This window comes from Ambystoma mexicanum, chromosome 5p (assembly GCF_040938575.1).
Source record: "Ambystoma mexicanum isolate Mex_15411 chromosome 5p, UKY_AmexF1_1, whole genome shotgun sequence".
Lineage (NCBI taxonomy): Eukaryota > Metazoa > Chordata > Amphibia > Caudata > Ambystomatidae > Ambystoma > Ambystoma mexicanum.
Genome location: NC_090930.1, coordinates 837,138,694 through 837,161,080, shown reverse-complemented (window position 1 = coordinate 837,161,080; position 22,387 = coordinate 837,138,694). Strand labels below are relative to the sequence as shown.

The 22,387-nt window shown below is 46.3% G+C and overlaps 1 protein-coding gene across 4 annotated transcripts in view; it reads right to left on the bottom strand.

Moving 5' to 3' along the window:
- ANLN (anillin, actin binding protein) overlaps positions 1-22,387 on the bottom strand; it is a 728,409-nt gene that overhangs the window by 629,469 nt on the left and 76,553 nt on the right. For all 4 annotated transcript variants that reach the window (XM_069613260.1, XM_069613259.1, XM_069613262.1 and 1 more), the window contains exon 2: positions 15,247-15,400. In XM_069613260.1, coding sequence (XP_069469361.1) covers positions 15,247-15,400 — 154 coding nt within the window. The remainder of the gene's footprint in view (positions 1-15,246; positions 15,401-22,387) is intronic.

Genomic DNA, 22,387 nt, shown 5'->3' with positions numbered 1-22,387 from the left:
GTTTGTCTTGTTCCCTTCCATTTTCCGCCTCCCTCCTTGGTTGCACCTTGCAATACATCTGTATAGGCGCTTTATATATAGCCAATCAATCAAATATGGTCGATTTTCATTCCTCCCTGTACTAACATTTGACCATTTAAAAGAATATTCCTAGTGTTATACATGGTGCTGAAGTGACAAAGGCTAAGGGGGCCTGGTTGCAGTTTGAGGGCAAGCTTTTTTGAAAGGTGCTCAAGTTGCCACAGGGCACCCCTTTGCCGGCAATGAGACACATACTAGGCATTATATCAAGCCAGGATCAACTGGAGAAGTGCAACTACATAGAAGCCTACTTGTCCCCCCAGGTGGCTCTTTGCAGAGTTGCAGTGCTTACTGTTGGTAGAGGCTGCTAACCTCTCTTCAAATGGGCTGAAAAATGTACTATGAAAATGTACTACGATTATGGCAGGGTGTGGTGTTTGAGGAAATGCTTGTGTGTAGACCAAACACAGCCAGAACGTGCCCGGTTGATTTGGATTGAGAATAGGAGGTTGTTGGGTTTGTGCACTTTATCTATGATAGAAGAAGTAGTGGGGGGAATGAATGAAATACCCCAGTAAAATAAGTATGCACACGTGGCTCTCCCTGAAGCCAAATGTATTTGCCACATGCAAGAAAAAGGGGCTAGAGAAAATATTCTAAAATGCGAGAGGTTATGTCGGCTTTGTCATAGGGCAATTGAAACCCTCCGTCACTTGGTAATGGCATGTTGTAAACTTGCTATTCTGCGTGATAACACAATAGGAAGGTTTTTGTCTATTACAAGACTTGAAGGCACTGGAGAAATATGGCATACCTTGCTTGCTTAGTGATCCACCAGTGTCTATGATGATTGAAGCTCTAAGATGGTTTTTTTAGAGATGGTTTTTCCGGACCAATTGGCCTATTGAAGTAAATCATGGGGGCTTGGAGGGAGGAATAAATAAACAAGTGGATTTTAATTGTGAAATAGCCTCTAATGATTTATATCCTGATCTTCGTCTGTATCTGGGTTTTAAAATTGTAGGATTAATTAGGAATTTTGTGGTGTGATGTAATATTTTTCTTTGGATTCATCATTTTTATGAACTGACGAATTGAATGGTTTTGTTTTTATATGAATTGTTCTTCAGGTTTATTATCGGCATTGTGTGTTCTTAAATATATTTTGTGTGAAAAGTGTCTCTTGTTGTTTAACAAACAATAAATAATGAAACAAAAAAAAATAAGAAGAAAAAAAAAAAAAAAAAAATACTGCAGCGTAACCAAGCAGAATCTGACAAAAATGTGAGGCAGCTTCTTGTATCAAATTCTTGCCTGATCTTAACCACCTGGCTCGTGAGGTCGTACTTTTGGATTGCATTAACTTTCTGAAAGAAGCCAAATGGCCAGCCATTGGAGCATATCACAGCATCAAGCGGAAAAAGATTCTGCATTTATTATGGGCAGAGAAATGTGGGTCCATGGATACGTGAAGAAAATAAGGTACTGCCTTATTAACTATTTGTCTAGAAGTTGCTCACAAAACATACGCTTTATAGATCCAGCCAAAAGGGCCGTATTGAGACTTAGTACCCGGTGAGAGTCAAGCAGAATGCAACACGCATTCTGATTGGCTCTCGCCGGGTCCTTAACCGGCCGAGAATCCTTCGATTCTCGGCCAGGACTCCAGCTGCCTTGTCCTCTGTGGGTGGGCGTGGCAGCCCCTCAGCCAATGAGGAGGCTCGAAGCGGGGCCATCCCCGCTCCGAGCCTCCCCACGGCTGAGAGGCTGCCTCCGCCCCCCGCTGGGGACTCAGATCCATGTCTCGCAGCAGCACCTCCAGGATCAGACAGTGCACCACACCGAGAGCCTGCCAGCAACACATACCAGGAGACTCGCGCAGCAACCTCGCCACTAGTTAATTCTTTAGCTATATGAAATCTAAGCCATACAGTCTTATATAGCGCAAAATAATCGACCAATGGGGAGATGCCATTTAACAACCCTGGGACAATAACCTGCAAACGGTTGATCTTTCAAATACTTCTAAAAAAAAAGTAAGAGAAGCCCTTCCCAGGCCTCCAACTACAAAGGTACACAAAGTCCTGTCTGATTGAGGTGTTCACTCCAATAACGAGGCTTGCTCTACCTGGGGAGCAGAACATAGTATTTGCCCAAGTTGGTGAGTTCCCCATTCAACCTAGATTTACAGCATTATACTTGGAATATAGAGATTACACTGACCACTGGAGTCAGTGAAATATCCTTGTGAAATACTGATGGCCTGTGAGAACACAAAGCCTATAAAAAAAGTGAGTCCTCAACACCCACCCGCCCGTCCTTTCTCAAAATCTTTTGAATATCCATGCAAATCAGACACTATTGCATCCTGTTTAACAAACAGAACACGTTTGATGCAGTGTTGAAATATCTGTAGATAATTAAGGCAGTAGGGAAGACTAAACCACTGTGCATTACAGGTCCTTCATCTTCCGAAAAATCATTCCAGAGGCACTGTTGGCTGCATTGTTCACTGCTGCAACAAACGGGTAGTTTGCCCTCTTCCAAGTAGACCAAAGGCTCACTCCGCCAGAGGTAAAGCAGCTACTGCTGCCTTACTGAGACACACCACAGTGCAGATATTTGCAACACAGCAATGTGGAGGTCTATTCACAATTTCAGAAAACATTGTCTTGCTTCAGATGTCACGGAAGACATGGGCGTATGACATGGGGGGGCAGAGGGAGTAAATCCACCCACAATTGTAAGCAGGGGGGATATGTCATTTACCCTTCCCCAATCAAAATCTAGGCGAGGGAAAGTGGGGGTGTTCATTTTTCCCCCCAAGTGAAGTGATGAAGCAGCAGGGCAGTGTTAAGTAAAATGAGGGCTGGACTGTAAGCAAACATCCAGGCCAGCCTGGGTGGTTCGCTCATCGTCCAACTAGCTGCAGCGTGCTGCCTGGTGCACAGCACATCATTATTTTCTGTCCGGGTTCACGTGTCTGCAAATTTGAGGGACAATGCACACATATTGTGTAAAGTGCCATCTATGGTCGACACAAGAGGGTGTACAAAGGAGTAGGGAGAGTGCACACATGGTGTGTGTGGTGCTCATTTTGTTTATGGTGGGGAATGATGCACACAATGTGAGCAGCAGGGTGGCGCACACAAGGCATCTGCATAGCTAGAGAGGTAGGTCTGATGCATAATGTCTGTATAGAATTGTAGGTAAGGTGCAGGTACATTGTGGCAGTCGTATATATTTGGTGTCTGCATGAATGTAGGTATCTGGCTGGAAGATAGCTCAGAGGGTTGCATACTCGCTGCTGAAATCTGTAGGTCGCAAGCTGGAATCCCTGCAAGGCCAACTCAGTCTTTCATTCTTCCAAGGTGCATCGATGAGTACCAACTTCTGTTGGTGATCGCAAGTAATTGCATGAAAATGATCTATGTGCAGCTCTTGGACAGAAAATATTATCTTTGTATTGTGAGCAGCATAGGGATGGGGCATTTGATTTGTGAATCGTGGTAGGTATGATGCACACATTGCAAGTGCACACAACAATATGGTGCACTTTGTGTCTTGCAGAGCAGTTGGTGTGCTGCCCACATAGTGTATGTACAGACACTGTGTGGGGAATCGTAGGTATGGTGCACATGATTGTTCAGAGAGCTCTTTGTACCAATCACATAGGATCCAGCAGAGGTGAGCACAGTTCACAATAAGGAGTAGGAATCGTGCTCAAGGTGCAGTGGGTCGAATGCATACGTTATGTGCCGTGAAATAGGTTTGTGCACCCGATGTAGATCGCACAGATGATAGTGTGTGTAGAACTGTAGTTGTGGTGCAAAAGGGGCGTTTAAATCTGTTGATATGTTGTACCAGTGTGTGCAGAGCGATAAGCTTTAGGTAAACGTGTGTGAAAAGCAGTTTGTATGGGGCACACATTGTTTGTGCAGACATTTTGGAATACCTGTTTTTTTAGAGCTACGAAGGCTTTGGCACTCGGCTAGCCTAGCTTGCTTTATGTGGGTTTGAATATGGGTTGATTTGCATTTGTAGCAAATTCCCAAAGGTATGTCCTGTCCCCTGTCAGATTGTATGGGTCTCCTATGCCCCTGACGGAAGACTCAGATTTCCTAAGGCGGCTTGTCCCACCCATTTGGTGAACTTCAATTCGCATACTGTGCTATCTGAACAGCTGTAAATGCCATAACGTTCCATTTTAGGGGCTGAAGCTTGCAATTCTACTGTACATGTATGATGCTCTATAAAGATCCTATGATGCACACCATCCCAGACCGGCCTCTGTACATACAAATTATCATGCCGAATACAGCCCCCAGTCTTGGGGGGGGGGGGGGGGCTGGGGAGCACACATCCAGCCGACAAAGGCGGCCACCTCTTCTCACATACACGAAGAGGGACAAGGGATAGTCCTGTGACCCACTCCAGGTTGTTGAGGTGTAATAAATAAAGGATACAAAATGTAGCCAGCCCTCTAAAGTGGATTCCATCCGGTGGAACCATATTATGCAAGTAAAACAAGTCTAGCCACATGACTAAGCAAGAAGGGGCACCTTCTTTGTTACACAACACTCCAAAGAATGGGTCATAAATACTCTTAAGGCAGAGCACAAAAAAACGGCGCTACACTCGGTCAGGCTTTGCTTATCCTGCCAGCAAGTCTTAAGCCAAAGCCTAAAATCCAGAAAAGCCAGCAAAAGAGTATAGGGGGATACCACAAAAAAAAATAAAAAATAAATAAAGAGCGGCCACCAGGGGGCACAGAGATCAGAATGCTCTCTGTGAGCTCCGTAACCAGCACCCAAGAAGATGGAATGAGCCCCCATCTTTTGGAACCCCCCCCCGCTGAACAAATACGGGATCTCGCCTGTGAACATCCCTCCCACCCAGAGGAAAAATCCAGATGAAAATCGGCCTTCCACGGCCTCAGAAAACGCAAGAAAAATCGGGGTCTCCGAGGCACGTGGAAATCGAAACCAACTGCGTGTGTCTGACCGTTGAAAAGCCCGGAAGGCGTGTGTTCGGCTCCCGGAGTGCAACACCCTCACACGAGGACATGCGATCAGCCGACCGACCCCGGTGAGCGCGAATAAGTGCTGCAAGAAGGCGTGAACTGCGGATTGCAAACATACCAATTTGTGACGGAGTGACATTGGGGAAGACCGCCGAGTGGTGCCCTCAGAGATCTGCAACTTTCCGAGTGAACCCAACGGCTGAGTTGTCCAGGCCCCCAAAGAAAGGTGCACGAACTCCACCAGAGACGGACTTCATAACCGGAACAGACAGGGGACAGTGCCTACCATCCCTCGGAGCAGACTACCTAGCATGACTCCCCGCTTGCCCACGACACCACCCCAGGTCCGCACAAGAACCTACGCTGCCCCATCCACACACTACCCCGCAACCCAACTCGAGGGAGTGGGCCGTCATCCACCTAGATCGAGTGAGGCGTGGATTATTACAGCGCACTCAGCTTCTACCCACGCCCACCATCGGCGATCTGTATGATTACTAAGCATAAACTAGCTCACTTTGCCTACATTGCCACCTTGCCTACAACCGCTGGTGCCAAGATGGCGAACTGCGCCACTACAGGAGACCTGGCTGCAGCCACGAAAGGAGACATAGCCGCCCTACTGGGGGAGATTAAGAACCTGGGAACAAATATATGTGGCAAAATAGATAGGATCACTCAATGGCTTGATAGCATGGAGGACAGACAATCAGGCCTCCATTGACACACTGGAAGGGCAACTCGACCAAAGAATGACGTAACTGGGACGACGTGAATACGAGTTTAGTTTAAAGCTCGATGATTTGGAGAACAGAGAAAGGAGGAATAATGTACGAATTTTTGGTATACCGGAGAGAGGGGGGAAACGGAAGCGGACCTTAAGGAGACACTTCACAACAAACTTCTGACAATGGATGATGAGGTGGATGAACCGGTAACCGAACGAATTCATAGGGCAGGAGGCCCAGCGAGTGGACCGCACTCAGTCCTTGCCCGATTTCACCGATTCAGGGACAAAGCTAGAATTCCTGATAAAGCCAGAATGAGCGAGAAGATTACGCTATGCGGAGCACAAATCTCGATTTACCAGGATCTCTCCTCCTTGACCCTAGCCCTCAGGAAAATGTGCGGACCTCTAACAAAGATGCTCAAGGGAAAGAACGTTCGATATAGATGGGGTTACCCCTTCTCCCTCACATTCCAATACGAGAGGGCCAGATTCAGACTCCGATCGGAGAATGAGAAAATCGTGCATATCTGACCTCTTAGGGTCACAAGGAGAAGAGGCGAGCCAAGAAGCGACAAATAAGGAAGGAAGAGAATGGAGACTCCAAGGCCCCCGGAGAAAGAGTAAAGGGGTCGCGAAAATTCAGGAGGGGCACTCTCTCCTCAGAAAGGGACAACCGACACCAGATGATACCGGTAAGACAATTCCAATCAAAATATGTCAATAGTGTGATATGGATGCACAAGCGCACATACATTCCCTGAACTCTAATGAAGATAATTAGGGGGGGGGGGGGACCACCAGGGGGCTCACTCTGGACAACGACGACTTATTCTGGTCAAGGGGCGTGAAGTAACGACCCCCGGAAGTGGTCCGATGTCGACCTGGGACAACCGACTGGGCTCGACCGGACGCCATCAATTAGGAAGGAGAAAGGAGAGGGGCGGAGGGGGAGGGAAAAGTGAAGGAAACAAAGAAGGTCAGAGCAGCAAACATAATGAACCACAACAGCCAAATCAGCGTGCGGCTCGTGAGCATAGCGCATTGCCGAGTGTATACAAAGAGACAACTCCCAGCAAGAAAGAACTATGGCTATGAACGTTAATATAAGGGAACCGGTCTCCTTAAGGGTTGGAACACTCAATGTTAAAGGGCTCAACTCACCGACGAAACGGTCTCTTGTAGCCAGAGAATTTCGTAGAAGCGGACTAGATATTCTTCTACTCCAGGAAACAAAATACACAAAAGGAGAACGACGGATTCTTGGAAAACGAGTGGGAACTGAATTTTGGGGCTCGGGCCCACTCAGAAAGGGAGGGGTGGGAATCCTCATTAGAAAAGGCGTAGATTTTGTGATGACCAAGGCATGGTCAGACGTAGAAGGACGAGCAATGCTAGTGAATGGGCAACTAGGTAATCTGAACGTCACAATTGCCACCTTGAATGCTCCGAACACAGGCCAGTCTAGATTTCTCTCCAGAACAATCCTCAAGATACTACTTGAAGCCACCGGGCACATCATCTTGGTGGGGGGGGGGGGGGGGGGATTTTAACCAATGGGCGAACCCGGCCACAGACCGGAATCCTGGGAACCCTACCACTACTCATCGCAATAGACCTGAACCAACCGAACTAGCTAATATGATGGAACTGTACAACATGGTAGACACATGGAGAGCTCTTCATCCGGAAGAACAAGGCTACACTTTCTATTCCGCTCCCCATAATACGTACACCCGTATAGATTACATGCATCTCTCCAGAGAGCTCTCTGAAGTAACATCACAGGCAAAGATAACCCCGATTACTTGGTCCGACCACGACATGGTCCTTACAGACATCTAGTGGGCCGACCTACCTAAAAATAGTGGGAAATGGTGCTGCAACGAGAGCCTTTGGAGGGATGTCGTTTTCAGAACTGAAATGGAGACAGAAATCTCAGAATTCTTCAAAACAAACGACAATGGAGAGGTACCCAAAGAAACAGTGTGGGAGGCCGGGAAGGCCACCTGGAGAGGGATCTTGATAAGGGAAGGCTCATCAAAGAAGAGAGAACGTAACCTTATTGAACAAAGGCTCCAAATTGAAATCTCCCAATTAGAACGCACACCCAAAATAGGCGAAGTGGATCCTCAGAAGATGAACAAAGCCAGAGAGAAAAGAAACTAACTGAAACTATTGGAGCATGAAAAGGTTGTGCGTAAACTAAGATTTTTAAAACAAAAATTCTACGAGAAGGGCGTTAAGGCCGACGCACTTCTCGCTGCCAGGCTGCGAGAACAAAGAGCGGAGCGAAGAGTATTAGAAATTAAAAGCGATATCTCCCCCACATCACATGCCCGCACCACCATCCCAGAACATTTTGCCGACTTTTATGAAACGTTATATTCTTCTGAGGTAGACCCTGAACGATCACAGAGTCCTATCTGTCCTCAATAGATGTACCCCGTATTCCTGACTTAGAGGTCGAATCATTAAAATCCACTATTACGGAACTGGAGGTCCAAGCCGCCATAAAAAGACTAACATTGGGCAAGTCCCCGGGCGAAGACGGCTACACCGCCGGATTTTATAAAACTTTCATCACCGCGCTGGCCCCCTTCCTAACACTCCTCTTTAATGAAATAATAGACACAGGGAAACCCCCAGACTTTTACCAAGGCATTGATCTCTGTTATCCCCAAGGCTGGGAGGGATTCTACGAAATGTTCCTCGTACCGCCCCATCTCTCTACTCAACCTTGACGCAAAGATATACACCAGAATCTTGGCAGCGAGACTCGAAACCCTCATCCCTCAACTTATACACTCCGATCAGGTTGGGTTCATACTGGGCAGACAAGATGCAGACACAATCCGCAAAACCTTACACCTGAACCACGCATCCCAGACCATGGAGAATGACCCGGCCCCGCTTTCCATCGACGTGGAAAAGGCCTTCGATAGGGTGGAATGGGGTTTCTTGAGGCAGTACTCCGAAAAGGTGGGAATGGGCACTAGATTTAGAAGAGCGATACACGCAGTTTATACAGACCCCAAGGCATCCATATTTGCGAACGGGGAATACTCACGATGGTTCAACCTGCAGCGGGGGACCCGACAAGGATGCCCCCTTTCAGCGATTCTCTTTGCCCTCCCCTTAGAACCCCTGGCAATCGCAATAAGGGTGGACCCTACACTAAAAAAGGTATTCGGCTCGGGACAACAGAATACAAAATTGCCCTCTACACAGATGACATCCTCCTCCACATCACAAATCCCTCTGTCTCCATCCCCCGGGCTCTCTGCATGACAGAAGAATATGGTAAACTCTCTGGGTTCAAAATAAATAAAAAAAAGTCCACACTTTTTCCCCTCCAAGGTCGAAAAGATGAGAATGCCATCAAATTCTCCCCATTCGGTCTCAATATCGAACATTCACAACTACAATACTTGGGGATACAACTAACGAAGAATCTAAGTGACCTATTTGAAGCAAACTTCCCTCCCCTATTGAAACAATTTAGGTTAGACTTGACAAGATGGGATAAGCTCACAATATCCTGGCTAGGCCGGCTTAATGCAATTAAGATGGTATCCCTGCCCCGGTTCCTATATCCTTTTAAGCAATACCCATTAGGATTCCAAAAAACTTTTTTACTGAGATCAAAAGGGTCATGCTCCAATTCCTATGGCAATGGAAAGAAGCCAGAATTCCATATAAGACTCTAACGCTCCCAAAAGATAAAGGTGGGGTTGGGCTTCCCAATTTTCAAAAATATTACGAGGCCGCCCAATTTAGGGTATTGATTCCACACCACCGTAACCAAACAGACACCTGTGGGTCAATATGGACAACCATTACTTTACACCAGCTACAGTATCTGAATGGTCATGGGCGCCTAAAAAAGAATCTGTAGAAAACTCAAAGACCACCCGATACTAATGACCATCTGGGACATCTGGACACATGGCAAAAACATGCAAAACATTACTACCTGGCCGGCTCCCCTCAGCCACTTGTGGTCCCCAGGAATCAACAACCACATCCCAGGAGTCGAAAGGTTCCAATCATGGTTTGAGGCTGGATTGGAGAGAGTAGGGCAATTGCAACGGAAAGACTCCTTCATTTCACTCCCTGAACTAACCGAAGCTCTTGGAATAGGCCCATTATCCACCTTTCAATACTTGCAGATCAAAGGGGTTTTGACAAGAGCCATGTGGAAACCCAAATTAATGAGAGAACTCACACCTTTTGAGAAAATACTGGACTCAAGAACTGTAATGAAAGGCCTAATCTCTGATATGTACAAAACATTGATAGAAGGGGAGGGGGCGAACACGGACTCATTGAAAAGCAGATGGGAAGACAGATTCCGAACAGTTCACTCCAGACCTATGGGATACCATATGCCAGGCTGCCACACGAATTCCATTTCGAATCAATACAAACTCCATGCAAACAAATTATTAGATAGATGGCAATATGATCCAGTCAGATTATCTAAAATGTTTCAGACTACGAGCCTGGATGCGAAAACAGAGGAGACTACTGGCACATGTGGTGGGGATGTCCTAAAATACAAGTGTTCTGGTCAGAGGTCCTGGGCTGGATCAAAGAAGTCAATGGTATTGACAGAACACCTACACCCTACCTCATATTGTTTGGCCTTGAGAAAGATGACTGGGTCAAGATCAAGGATCTAGCACCACAATTGCTATTAGCCGCTAGAGCAACACTAGTAATGAGGTGGAAATCGCCCAGAAATCCCACGGAAAATGAAAATAATATATGCATAATGGAACATATAACAGCGTCGTTACATGGAAAACTACCTCAGACTGAAATCTTATGGATGGAATATAAAAGTATATACCTGCCCACCGGTTTATCTCATAACAATGCCCCTACCACGACAATGGAGGAACAAGAATTGACCTAGGCAACGTATGAGTTGAACTCTCCAACTGACACTCTCATAGCCAACGCAATTCCGACATTTAACACCGACGCTGCTCGCCACACGATGAATGCTGCTCGACCTGCAATACAGGTCAAGATCAGGGGGGAGGAGGGGGGCAAGGTCATGTTTGTGCACGAATCCCAAGTATGAAGGTGTTTGCAGGATAGACACTAAATACGCCGAATTTTAGGGGTTCGCTTTTCCATCATGAGAAAGTTAATTGTATACTTAAATGTATCTTTTCTTTGCATGACTTGTATCTGTAAAAACTAATAAAACCAAATTTACAAAAAAAAGAAAGCCTTGTCCCAAACAATTTAACAACCTCGAGGTCATAGCATCCCAATACACTGACAAAAGGGAGATCAACAGTTTTACCACTCGCTCTGGGTCTCTAGCATGATGTGATTTTGGAGCCCATGTCTGAATGTCAACCAACAGGGAGAAAATGTCAAATAAATGCCTTCTCGTTTGCTCACTTAAAATACTGATGTTATTTTATGTCTGGACTAGGATTCTTGCCTAGAGAAGAAAGTCATGCTTTTAAGGCAAGGAAATGGGTAGCTGCTCTAGGACATTTGTTTGCAGCATAACAAACACCCTGAATGGTTCAGAGTTTAAGCACTCAAGGTACCAACTGGACCAATCTGTACGTAAAAGGACCATCAATGGCAAATTACAGATCTGAAGGAACAAGAACATAAGAGGTGGCTGATGACCAGACTGAATCTTTAGTTACAGCAAAAAATATTCACCCCAACCCATCTCTAGTTGGGAATCTGGACACTGTATTGCTGCCTGAAGCGAGAGGCAAAGCACAACCAAGATCATCCACATTCAGAAGCTTGCCAGGGGCACTAGCCCAACATAAAATCCCATCAATTCTCCAGCATGGGTCTGGCATGGATTAACATGCAAACCCTCCCTCTGTGGCTCTTCTTGGTCATACTGCCACTTTACATGCTTACCAATCTGAAAATGGCTGCCAGAGGCGGGGCTTAGCGAGAGGACGGTCATTGGATGGGGGCAGTATGACCCAGAGGACAGTGTTTGGTTTAGAGGAGAAATACAGTTTAAGTGATTTTTCTTTTACAGAGGATGCCCAGCCTGACTAGGAATATTCATGAGCATTTGAATACATGCCAGACCCATGCAGAAGAAGAATCATTACAGGTAAGTAACTTAAAACCTTATTTTTCATCTGGGCATCACCCTAAACTATACTGCAAAGCCTATGTCTCAACAGCAGTAATCTCAAAATAGTTACAAGGTTCGAAATTGAGGGGAGCGGTGAGCTATTTAGCTCCTGCTTGTAGCCTAGAAGAGCCTGGTTAGCATGACACCAACAGCTACCAGGAACTACTTTTGGCTCACCAGGCTAACTGATGCCAAGCAAACACACCTAGGTGAATTCAACTCTGTATTTGAGACAATTTACCAGTAACCATTATGGCACATCTTTACAAAATGTAGAATATAAGGGGCCATAAATCTCTTATGCAGAAGTTAGATTTGCGGAACAATGTGTGATGGCTTCTCCTTGCTTAGTGTTAGCTCCTGGTTAATGCTGGATACCCAGAAGCTGCTTTTAGGTCCCGCTAATCCAACCTTCATTTTGATCCCTGAGATAACATTTCCATCCCTTACTTTCAACATGCCCATTTGGCCAAACTCTGAATCATTTGCCCTCAAATATGTGCTTCATATTGCTATACCATACTGGGCTGCTTTGGATCAATAGTTACAAGTAATTAATTTAAACCTTCGCCAGCATGGGGTCTGGCATGGATTCACATGCTCATGAATAACGATTACACAGCAGTACAACATTGCACAACCACAGGAGGTGGCGAGGCTCCACAGAAGCAATTACTCTTACCTCTAGAACAGACTGAACTCAAGCGAACAAGTTGTGTAACACTGCCTGGCCGACTCTGTACTCCTCCCTGGAATCCCCGCCGACGCAGCATAACTTCGTGAAGGGGTGCGTGGACCACAGGGGCACCCAAGAAAGGAACGCTGTTGTCACAGCGATCGCTCTGGTGGAGTGGGCTCTCGTCGGCCCAACAGCCGCCGATTCGCCACCTCGAAATGGAAGCCTTGGGTAAGGCCTTCCCATGGTTGGCAGGACCAACGTTCAAACAATTTAGAGGTCTTCAGAAAAAACTGGGCGCGTCATGTAGACCTTCAAGACACAAGCAACGTCCAGCGAGTGCAAGGCCCTCTCCGCCTGCAAATGTTTCGTGAAGAAAACCGGCAACATTAAAGGCTTGTTGAGGTGGAATTCCGACGAAACTGTCGGCATGAGACGGGTGTGTACGCAGTACAACCCTCTATTCGTGAAAAGTCAGGTACGGTTGCTTGAAGGATAGGACCTGGATCTCCCCCACATATCTAAAAGAGGTGATGGCCAAAAGGAAAGCCGTATTTCAAGAGAAACTGGAGTGGGGCCTGTAGCATAGGCTCGAAAGGTGCCTCTCCTCCCCCCACCTCCCATGAGCCATATTGAGTTTCCACACCGGGGCAGGAGCCCTCACAGGCGGGAATGATCGGAACAGTCCCTTGAGAAACTCCTTGACAAGACTGGGACCACAGCAAGGGTCTTCCTGGGGATCTGGTGTAGCGTGAGGTGGCCGCCAGATGCACCATGATGGATGTGTGCGCCAGCCCAGCTTTCGCCAAGGACAGCAAGTATGGAACAATCTGTGGCGCGTGACCCTTAGAAGGGTAATCTTCGATCAGCACCATGTAAGCAAAGCACTTCCACTTAGGGCCGTAGCACTTCAGAGTCGACGATGTCCTGGTCTTGGCAAGGACTTCCCTGCAGTCCACTGGTAACTCATAACCTCCAAACTCTAAGGCTGCAGGAGCCATGCCTACAGGTTCAGTGATCCTGGTTTGAGATGAAGGATTGCACCTCCTTCTATGCCTAGCAGGTCCGGAAACACAGTAACTTGACTGGAGGCGATGCCGATAGGCTGAGAAGGTCTGGATAGCAAATCTGCCGCGGCCACGCCAGGGCAATAAGTATCATCTTGCATGGACACGGAGTGTGTTGATGACATGTAACAGGAGAGGGACCGTGTACAGAAACGAACCTTCCCATAAGGAAGGAAAACACGTCCACCAAAGCACCTCGGATGGTGGAACCTGCTGGCAAACATCTAGCATTTGGACTTCACCGCCGTAGCGAAGAGATCGATCGGGGGGGTCTGCCCCATTTGACAGACAGGCGGTCCACCTGATCCTGACCAAGTTGCCATTTGTGGCAAAAGCGCAGTTCCCTGCTGAGCGAGTCTGCGAAGGTGTTCTTGACGCCTGCCAGATGGAGCGGGACGAGCAACATACCCTGCCAGATGGCCCAGTGCCACTAGTCCTGCGCTTCCTTGGAGAGCGCCAGGGAACGAGTGCCCCCCCTGGCTTCCGGACGTAGAACATGGTGCTAGTGTGGTCCGTGAAGATTCTCACCACCTTGCCCTTCAGAGAAGGTAGGAAAGACTAGTTCCAGGATGATGTGCAGATCCCTCTGCTCCGGGAGCCACAGGCTTCGTCCGGTGTGGCTCCCCAACCTTCCAGAGAGGGGTCCGTGTTGAAAGTCTCCTGGTATTGCAGGGTTTGAAAACCAGTCCCCTGGGCGATGTAGCAGTGCACCCCCACCATTGTTATCGCCCACCGGAACTCCTCGTGGAGATGGATCTTGTCCGCGAAACTCCCAGACATTTTTATCCAACGTGCATCCAAGAATTCCATGCAATTCACAAAAGAGTGAAACACTTTTATAACAGGGAAGAACAGTGGACAACTACTGCAGCAGAATTAGATGGAAGGCTTAACAGACCAACCTTCGGAGTTTTTTTTTTTTTTACTGAAATTTGCGTTTTGGATAGAGGGTAAGAGGGGAGCTTAGCATTAAATAAATTTTGAGATCATGCAACTACCAGTTAAAAAAAATAATCTATTTGTCCCAAGAATGGGGGCCAGTGCCAGTCATTCAGACAAATGGAAGGGACCCAATCTCCACCATTCTACCATTCAGCCACTGTCTGGTGCGTTCGTTGGGTAGGAATTTTGGTTTGAGCTTTAACTTAAGGGCATCTTAGTAGTTTATGCCAATTCCCAATGAAAACTAGACATTTGGAGAACATGTCAAGATTGATAGGGTCAAAGCAAAAAACAAAGGTGAGCGTCTTAGTATTGCAAAGGCGATGTTCTTTTATTGGTTTGTATCTCTCCTGGACTATGGTGGTGGGGAGATTGCGGGATTGGGATGCTCCAGGTTCTGCAATGAGACCGGCACGAAATGGTACAGAACGAAAATGTGGCACTGCTTAAGGTGCACCAATTTTGAAAAACGGCCATTCACTATTGATGCACATATTGCATCTTTCGCCCTGTGTCACAGATCAAATCAACCATTCGAGGTGAAGCGTCATTTTAGCTTTTGCCTGCAATGGATGTCAGGAGGCCGCTCATTTCGAATCATTCAGAATGAAAATCTATCAATGTACAAGAGTTCACTGAAGTGAGCCTTACCTTCCTCAGCAGGCACAAGAGGAAGGTGGTTAGTTTCTGCAAGAGGTTCTCTTGTTCTTTTGTTCTGCAAGGTGGTGCGAGCTGCCGCTGTGGGCCGATCAGCAATTTTCTTCTGTAAATTCTCTCTCCTGGCTCTTGTTCGTTCAAGCATTTTCTACGTTAAATCATGGGAACAGTCAATCAGTACAAGTTCATTGTTCATGACATATTACATTCACTTCTAAACACTTCTGCATATTGCTTTCCACATGGATTAAAAGCTTGATAGGTTTTCATTAGAGCACAATACAGACTTTTCATAGGCACTTGCTGCATACACATGTGGAATGATGCGCTGATGCGGGGGGGGGGGTTGAACTCCTTGTGTACAATTTCTGATCAAATGGGGAGGGGCGGAAACGTTTTGGACAAAAATACACATTTAAAATATCCCACCATTGCAAAAGGATCGTTAGGAGAATTATACAATGCTGTTGAAACTGGTCATGCCAATATTCTAAACAGGCGCAAAGGGAGTGTACACAATCCAGGATTCAAAAGTGTTTAAGATGCGTCATTTGGTTGTAGTGATGGGGAACTAAAGAAAGCAGTAGCATGGACAATCTACTACTAGTCATTCTGCAATAAAAGAACTAAATGGCGGGAAACTTAAAATAAATATATTTTTTTTTATATATAAACAATTTGTTTTAAAAGAGTCCAATTACTTTGATAGTGCAATCACACTAGCCAAGGTAGAGCAGATCCCATGAAACCACACCTCACAGGGCCTGTAATCATTGGATTGCGACTTGGTAAACATAGCAAGTGAAAAACTATGCTTCAAAAGACAATATAACCAGTCCAGGTAACTACTGTCAAATATTCTGCAATACTTTATAGACCATGGTGAAAGCTAAAAGCTACAGAAATTCAACGACATTCAAGACAATACAGATCGTGTACTGCAAAATGCTCAAGAAAACAGGTCAACAAAAATGGAAATCTTGATCAGATTAGGGAAAGTAGATGTAAATATCAGTGGCGTTGCCATGATAAGATGGCAAATGATCAACAATATTCTTTCCCTTGGGCAGATTTGAAGCTAGCGAGCATGTAATTACCAGTTTGCATTCTGGCAAGTCATTAAATTATCTCTTATCCAGTTAGCAGAGCCTCCCTGGCAGTTTCAATTATGCACACAATTGTGCACACCATGACCGATTCAGTATACCCATTTAGCAAATTTTTAAAGTTGGCATAATGTAAACTAGCAGATTCCACTTTTCTTTAAGCGCCACAACGTTGCTGGTTGCCATCACAGTCTGGCCTTAACTGCCCTCTGCCAGGTTTCATCTTGCTACAGGTTCTAGAGAATGGAGATGAATCCTTCCCAGGCCGGTCTAAGGCAGAGTCAGTGGACAAAGCCTTAAAGACTTTGCATTAACTCACAGGCTGTTTGCCACTGCCTTGCAGGCGGACAAGGCTGAACTGCCAAGAAACTGGTTTATAGCAGAGATTGCTCGTCATATCACCGGGGCAATAGCCCATTTTGCACTGGACATAATGCTAGAGAGCAGGGACCACATTTGTTCTGGTAGTAATGCCAGTGAAGTCGCCATATGCACCTGGGGTCTGCAACATAATATCTGGGTTTGCATCACTGAAAGCACCAGCAAAATTGCTGCGCTCATGCCAGCCTTCGGAAAGAAGAAAGTGAGTTAATATAAGATCATTTATGTGCGTAGCCCCATCACAAGGGTCAAATAGGTCTGGTCTTAACCCAAATGCAATAACATTTGCATCAGTACTGGAACTACCAATCGTGTAAATCTGGTTGCTGTGTTCACTCCGACACAATCTCACAACAGTTTATTTCCCAGTTTGCCCAGGAAATGTCAGATCACAAGGCAGGTAAGGACACCATGCGTCAAGACATGGATCAGGTTATGAACGTTCATGACATGCGATTCCCAGTAAGCTCCCCATGTTAAGCCTATTCCTAGCAGGAACCCAGTTCAACATTGCCTAAAAGCTTGGCATCGCCAATAAGTTTAGTTTCCACTGTTCGCCTGCACCCACATCACTTCACCCCCGCGGCTAAATCCTCCCCCCCCATCACACCCGAGGAGGTCGTGTCCATGAAATAATAATCCCCTCCTCCCTCCTCTTCTTGGTGTGCTGCAAATAAACTCTGCCACAAGATCATCCTCATTGGGACCCCTGTCCCAGCTTTCCCAACTCACTGGCCAGCCTCCCTTGGCCCTGCGCCCCCCACATGCTAGTGAGGCCAAAAATCTGGGTGTCATTTTCGACTGCACTCTCTCCTCCTCTTCTCACATCTCAGACAAAGTCCATTACCAGCTGCACCTCCTCAGAAGTATTCTACATTTTCTCACCTTCCCCCAAAGGCTCACCCACTCCAGAGCCCTGGTTCTCTCTAGGCTGGACTACTACAACAGCCTCCTTCATACCTCTACTGTCTGTCCGCTATAACTCATCCAGAACAGAACCGCAAGACTTATCCTTGACCAAGCCCAGGGACCACATCTCTCTGGCACTGAAATTCCTCCCCTGGTCCCTGTGCCTGCTAGGATCAAGTTTAAGACCTTCTACATAGTCCACAAGGCTTTCTAGGGCCAGGGCCCACAATACGTACAATGCTCTCTTCCTAAATACTCACCTTCTAGAGCCCTCCGCTCGTCCTCCAACTCTTTGCAGGTGAGCCGTTTTTCCCCCCCAAGCAGAGATTGGGGGGTGGGGTAGATGTAGATATCTCACTCACTCACTTGCCCCTGGGCCTCTGCACTACGCTCAGAACTATTGCACTTTCTGCATACATTCCATGCGATGGGTAACCTCTCTGCACTTAACCTAGGGTCCTGCTGGACGCACTTGTTGCCCCAATGCCCCCTCCCTTGCACGTCCATCTGTACATTTGCGTGACCTGAAGTTACTAGGCGTAGTAAGTTCCGTCTTGTCCCACTTTGTCTCCCCTCCCTGATCTGGTTGTGCCTGAAACACTTACATACACTTGCACTAGTTGAAATGCCGTCAGGCCTAGTATGCTAGTTGCTTTCTAGTTAGATCATTCGGAAACCTCAAGGCCCAAGAATAACTACTGTATTCCCTACTACTGTAACATTTTCTCCTTCATTAAGCCCTTAAGTGCCAAGTAGGAGCTATCTCGTCCTTGGCACTGGGGAGGTAATCCCAAGGACGAGATGCCTCGTCCTTGGCACTTAAAGGGTTAAATCCGTACCAGATATCACAGAGAGCAAGCGGACACTGCAGAGACATTTGTGCAGCTCAAACTGAAAAAGAGCATACACCCAACAGAAAATACTGACAAGCACTGCAAGGGCCTTTTCACAAACTCTGACACAAGCACCTTAGATTGCCCACAGGGCATTATAAACAAACTCCAGATCTACACTATGTGGGGAAAGTGTTGGATAATGGGAGAAAAAAAAAATGTTTCCCCGACAAGGAGCACATACACCCCGAGGACGGTGGAGCCCTTGACATGTCTAACTCTTTACAATAAAAGATGCTATACAGTGAGCTATGAGCAATTTGAAAGCTGCCGGCCACAAGGTGTGCCTCCATAAAGAGCAACTTTGTTTGAGGACTTGATCCTTAGTAGTAAAGGTAGAATTTCAGATTTGGACCAGATTATTCAGAGTCCTTGGACACCCGCCCACCCAAAGGACAGATTATGAAAGAACACTTGAATGGAAATCTCCCGCTTAATATGGACATCAGAAACCATTTTATCAAGAGAGAAAAAAATAAAAATAAAATGGTGTACATTACAACTTTAAGAGAAAAAGGGTCTGCAAACTTAACTATGGAAAAAGCTTGGAGTGCACTGACTCTAAACAGACAGGACTCCCACCAGAAACGCTGTCCTCCACGCTACTAGGCTCACCCAGGTGAAAGGTCCAAAAGGCTTGCACTACATGCAGTACCAGGAGGGATTAGGACTTCACTGATGGGAACAGCCTCAGCCTTCCCTCCCCAAAGACCCTCGAAAGCTGTTTCACCTCTGCATTAGTTCTAGAAAATATTCCATGTTCTTGTAAACCACCACCGGCGACAGGTAAAAACAGCATGCTTCCAGATATTCTGAAGATTCCAAGTCAGATTTCGAAAGAACTGGTTCCAGAGCACATTTTGCTTCCGGTTGATGCACCAATGGCGAAACCGTGTCCATTGACTCATACTGGGTCCCTCATACAGGGTCAATGATTAAAAGGATAATCTCCAAGTTTCCCCTAGACAATCCTAAACACCCCAGGATCACTTCCTCCAGAACCAGGCCGATAATTGAAGAGATTCAAGGCAAGGATGCCAAATCCACCCACACCTGTGGCACAAAGTCCAGCCACAGGAGCAGGACTGGAGAGGTCCGAAAAGCAGAACTTAGCTGACCACAGGGAGCACCATCAGAATCAGACCCAGACTACCTGATCGTCTAGAGTACCTTGGGAATGAGAGGAAAGGGCGGAAAAACACAAAGGGTCATCCCCTCCCAAACAAATTGTCTATAGAGTTCCTGTTACTGCCCAGGAGGGAGGCAAACAGGGGACACTTTGCATTGCTGGCAGTAGCAAAAGCATCGGAGAAAAAGCCCCACCTTGCGGACAGGTCTTGCACAAAGTGTGCAAAGGTCCCACTTGTGGACTGACCGCCAGCCTGCAGAGGGCATCAGATTCTAGTTTGTTTCCCCAGAATATGGTAGGATTGTACATGAATCTGTTAAATTGCCTACTACCGCAGTTCCACTTTCAGTTCAACAAACTGGGGACACCTGGTCACGCCCTGCTCGTTCATGCAGAACATCGTAGTCTGAAAGTATACGCAATTCGATAGGCAGGAAGGCTTTCAAGGTATTGGAAATGGCCTTTAGATCCATGACATTACTAGAGCAAATACTGGTCTGAATGCAAGGCATCAATTAGTTTTGAAAAATTGATGGGCAGAGTTTAAGTGTTCTTGAGTAGCAACAACTAATTATTGGCAATTTTTTAATATCAGAGGTTATTGGTACCCAAGACATAAAATGAGCAACACTATATAATGTTTGTGTACTGCTGAAGTAAGACATTAACGAGACACAGAGGTGAACTGCATGAATGGACACAAATGGATGTTAAACTCTGAAAAATGTTTTAATTGCAAGGCTCTGTGCAGTGAGTGTTGCACATGGCAGGGTCTCATTGTATTCTTGACCCATCATTTGCTGATTAAGGAGAAGTTTCATGAATCAAAACCAAACATGTTGAAGGAAATTCATAGCCTGAGTCTAAGTAGGTAGTATGGTGTTGCAGCACTTTTTTTATTGTAGTATTAAATACAATTTCCGGTGGATGGCAGCGCCACTAGCGGCCCTCAAGCCTGTCAGGTAGGATCAAGTGTAGCATTCCAGCCCTGCATGGCCATTAAAGCGGTATCTATCGCTATTGACAATCCGAGCCGCCATCTGTGGTGCAGATACAGGTTTGTTTTTTTAAGATAACCAGGCTTTGCACAATTCCTGCTTCCCCTCAAAAAGAAACTACACATACGTACACGACTGGAAATAACTTTCCAGAAACTGAAAGTGAGCCAGGAGGTGTGCAAGTGAGTGGAGGAGGGTTGGGCAGGGGGGGGGGGGGGGAGTTGAGTTGATGTGTGGCCCTCCAGTGGAGGTTCAGCCATTTGGCAGCACCTCCAGGGACAGGATGAAGGTTGGGCAGATGTGCAGCAGGCTGGCATGAAAGGCAGGCTCCTACTTGCAGATTCTGGATTGGCCAGCTCTCTCCCACAGGGCCGAATATACAACGCAATCAATAGTAGAGCAACTACAGTGTATGGTATTGCAGTAAATGTAAAGACTGGATGAAAGTATTGATCACTACTTTGCGTAAGCCTCTAGTCAGCTTTGTGTAGGAGGAGAAAAATAAGCAGAATGGATGGTGTAGCAGGCAGAGAAGTGGACAAATAAAACGGAATACTGTAGTTTCCAGACATCTCACTTTCAAGGTATCTGGTATAAAGCAAGAGGATGCTAAAATAGAAGGTCAAGGAGTTTGGGACCAGCGCATGGGTTGAGCACCAGTTGCACAGATCTATGCAACCAGTAGGTCACAGAACTAGGTTTACCATAAACGCATTTGGCAGTGTGATAATGCACACTTATCAATATGATGCATCTTCCCAAACATAATTAAATATAGTTCACCTTATGACCTGTTACTGAAAAAATAGTGGAGTAATGCAGTGTTTTACAGAAGCAATACTGTAATGTAACAACTTACTTTTTTTTTAATGGAATTGCAGGACTGTCTTTTAAACATATACCCAGCGGTCTTTGTCAAACGGGATATAGTTAACTTGAAGTGTTGTCACGATTACTGCTGGTTTGCAGTTATTTAAATAAGAATGTGTTTTGTCTAGCACTCTCACACTGGGCGTTGGACTTTTGTGATTGGAGGGGAGTATTACTGCTGCACTCTTCCACACCCGCCCCACAACCCCTCAGTCCCCACTTTGAACGATTAGTGAACAGTAAAAAAAGATGGTAGAGAGCCCCGAGATCCAGAGAGGAATGCACAGTGAGCAGCGCTTTCCTTGAACAGGGTAATTTAAATAGCAGGTTGTGCTACACATTTGTCAATTTAAGTAGCAAACCTAAAGAATTGCATGGCAAATTGCTATGCAACAATGCTTATTTTAATGCCTTGGAATACCATAAATCATGCGGCCTGCAGCTCAACCAGAATTGTACCCAGGGTGAAAGGCCAGGAGAGGGATGGGGCTCTGAAAATACCACTCCCCTTGCATATTTGGCGAGGTCACTCAACACCTCAGTTCGAGGTATAAAGGAGAACCACTGACTAGGGATGAAATACTTGAGAACAGACACGGTAGCTAAAGCATAGGGCCCTGCTCATCTGGAGCCTGGTGTGCTGCAGACCTGATGCAGGAGGCCACGAGCCACAGCAGTCTCCAGAACCATGATGCTGTGGTCGCCAAACTGGTCAAAAATACAGGGCAAGTCAAGAGAACATCCTGTATCCTCTCCATTGGAAAAACCCTAGCTAGGCGAGTGCCCCAAACAAAGCCAATGAACATCAGTCTCTCAACCAGTGTCAAGGAAGGCATTGCTGGGTTCAAT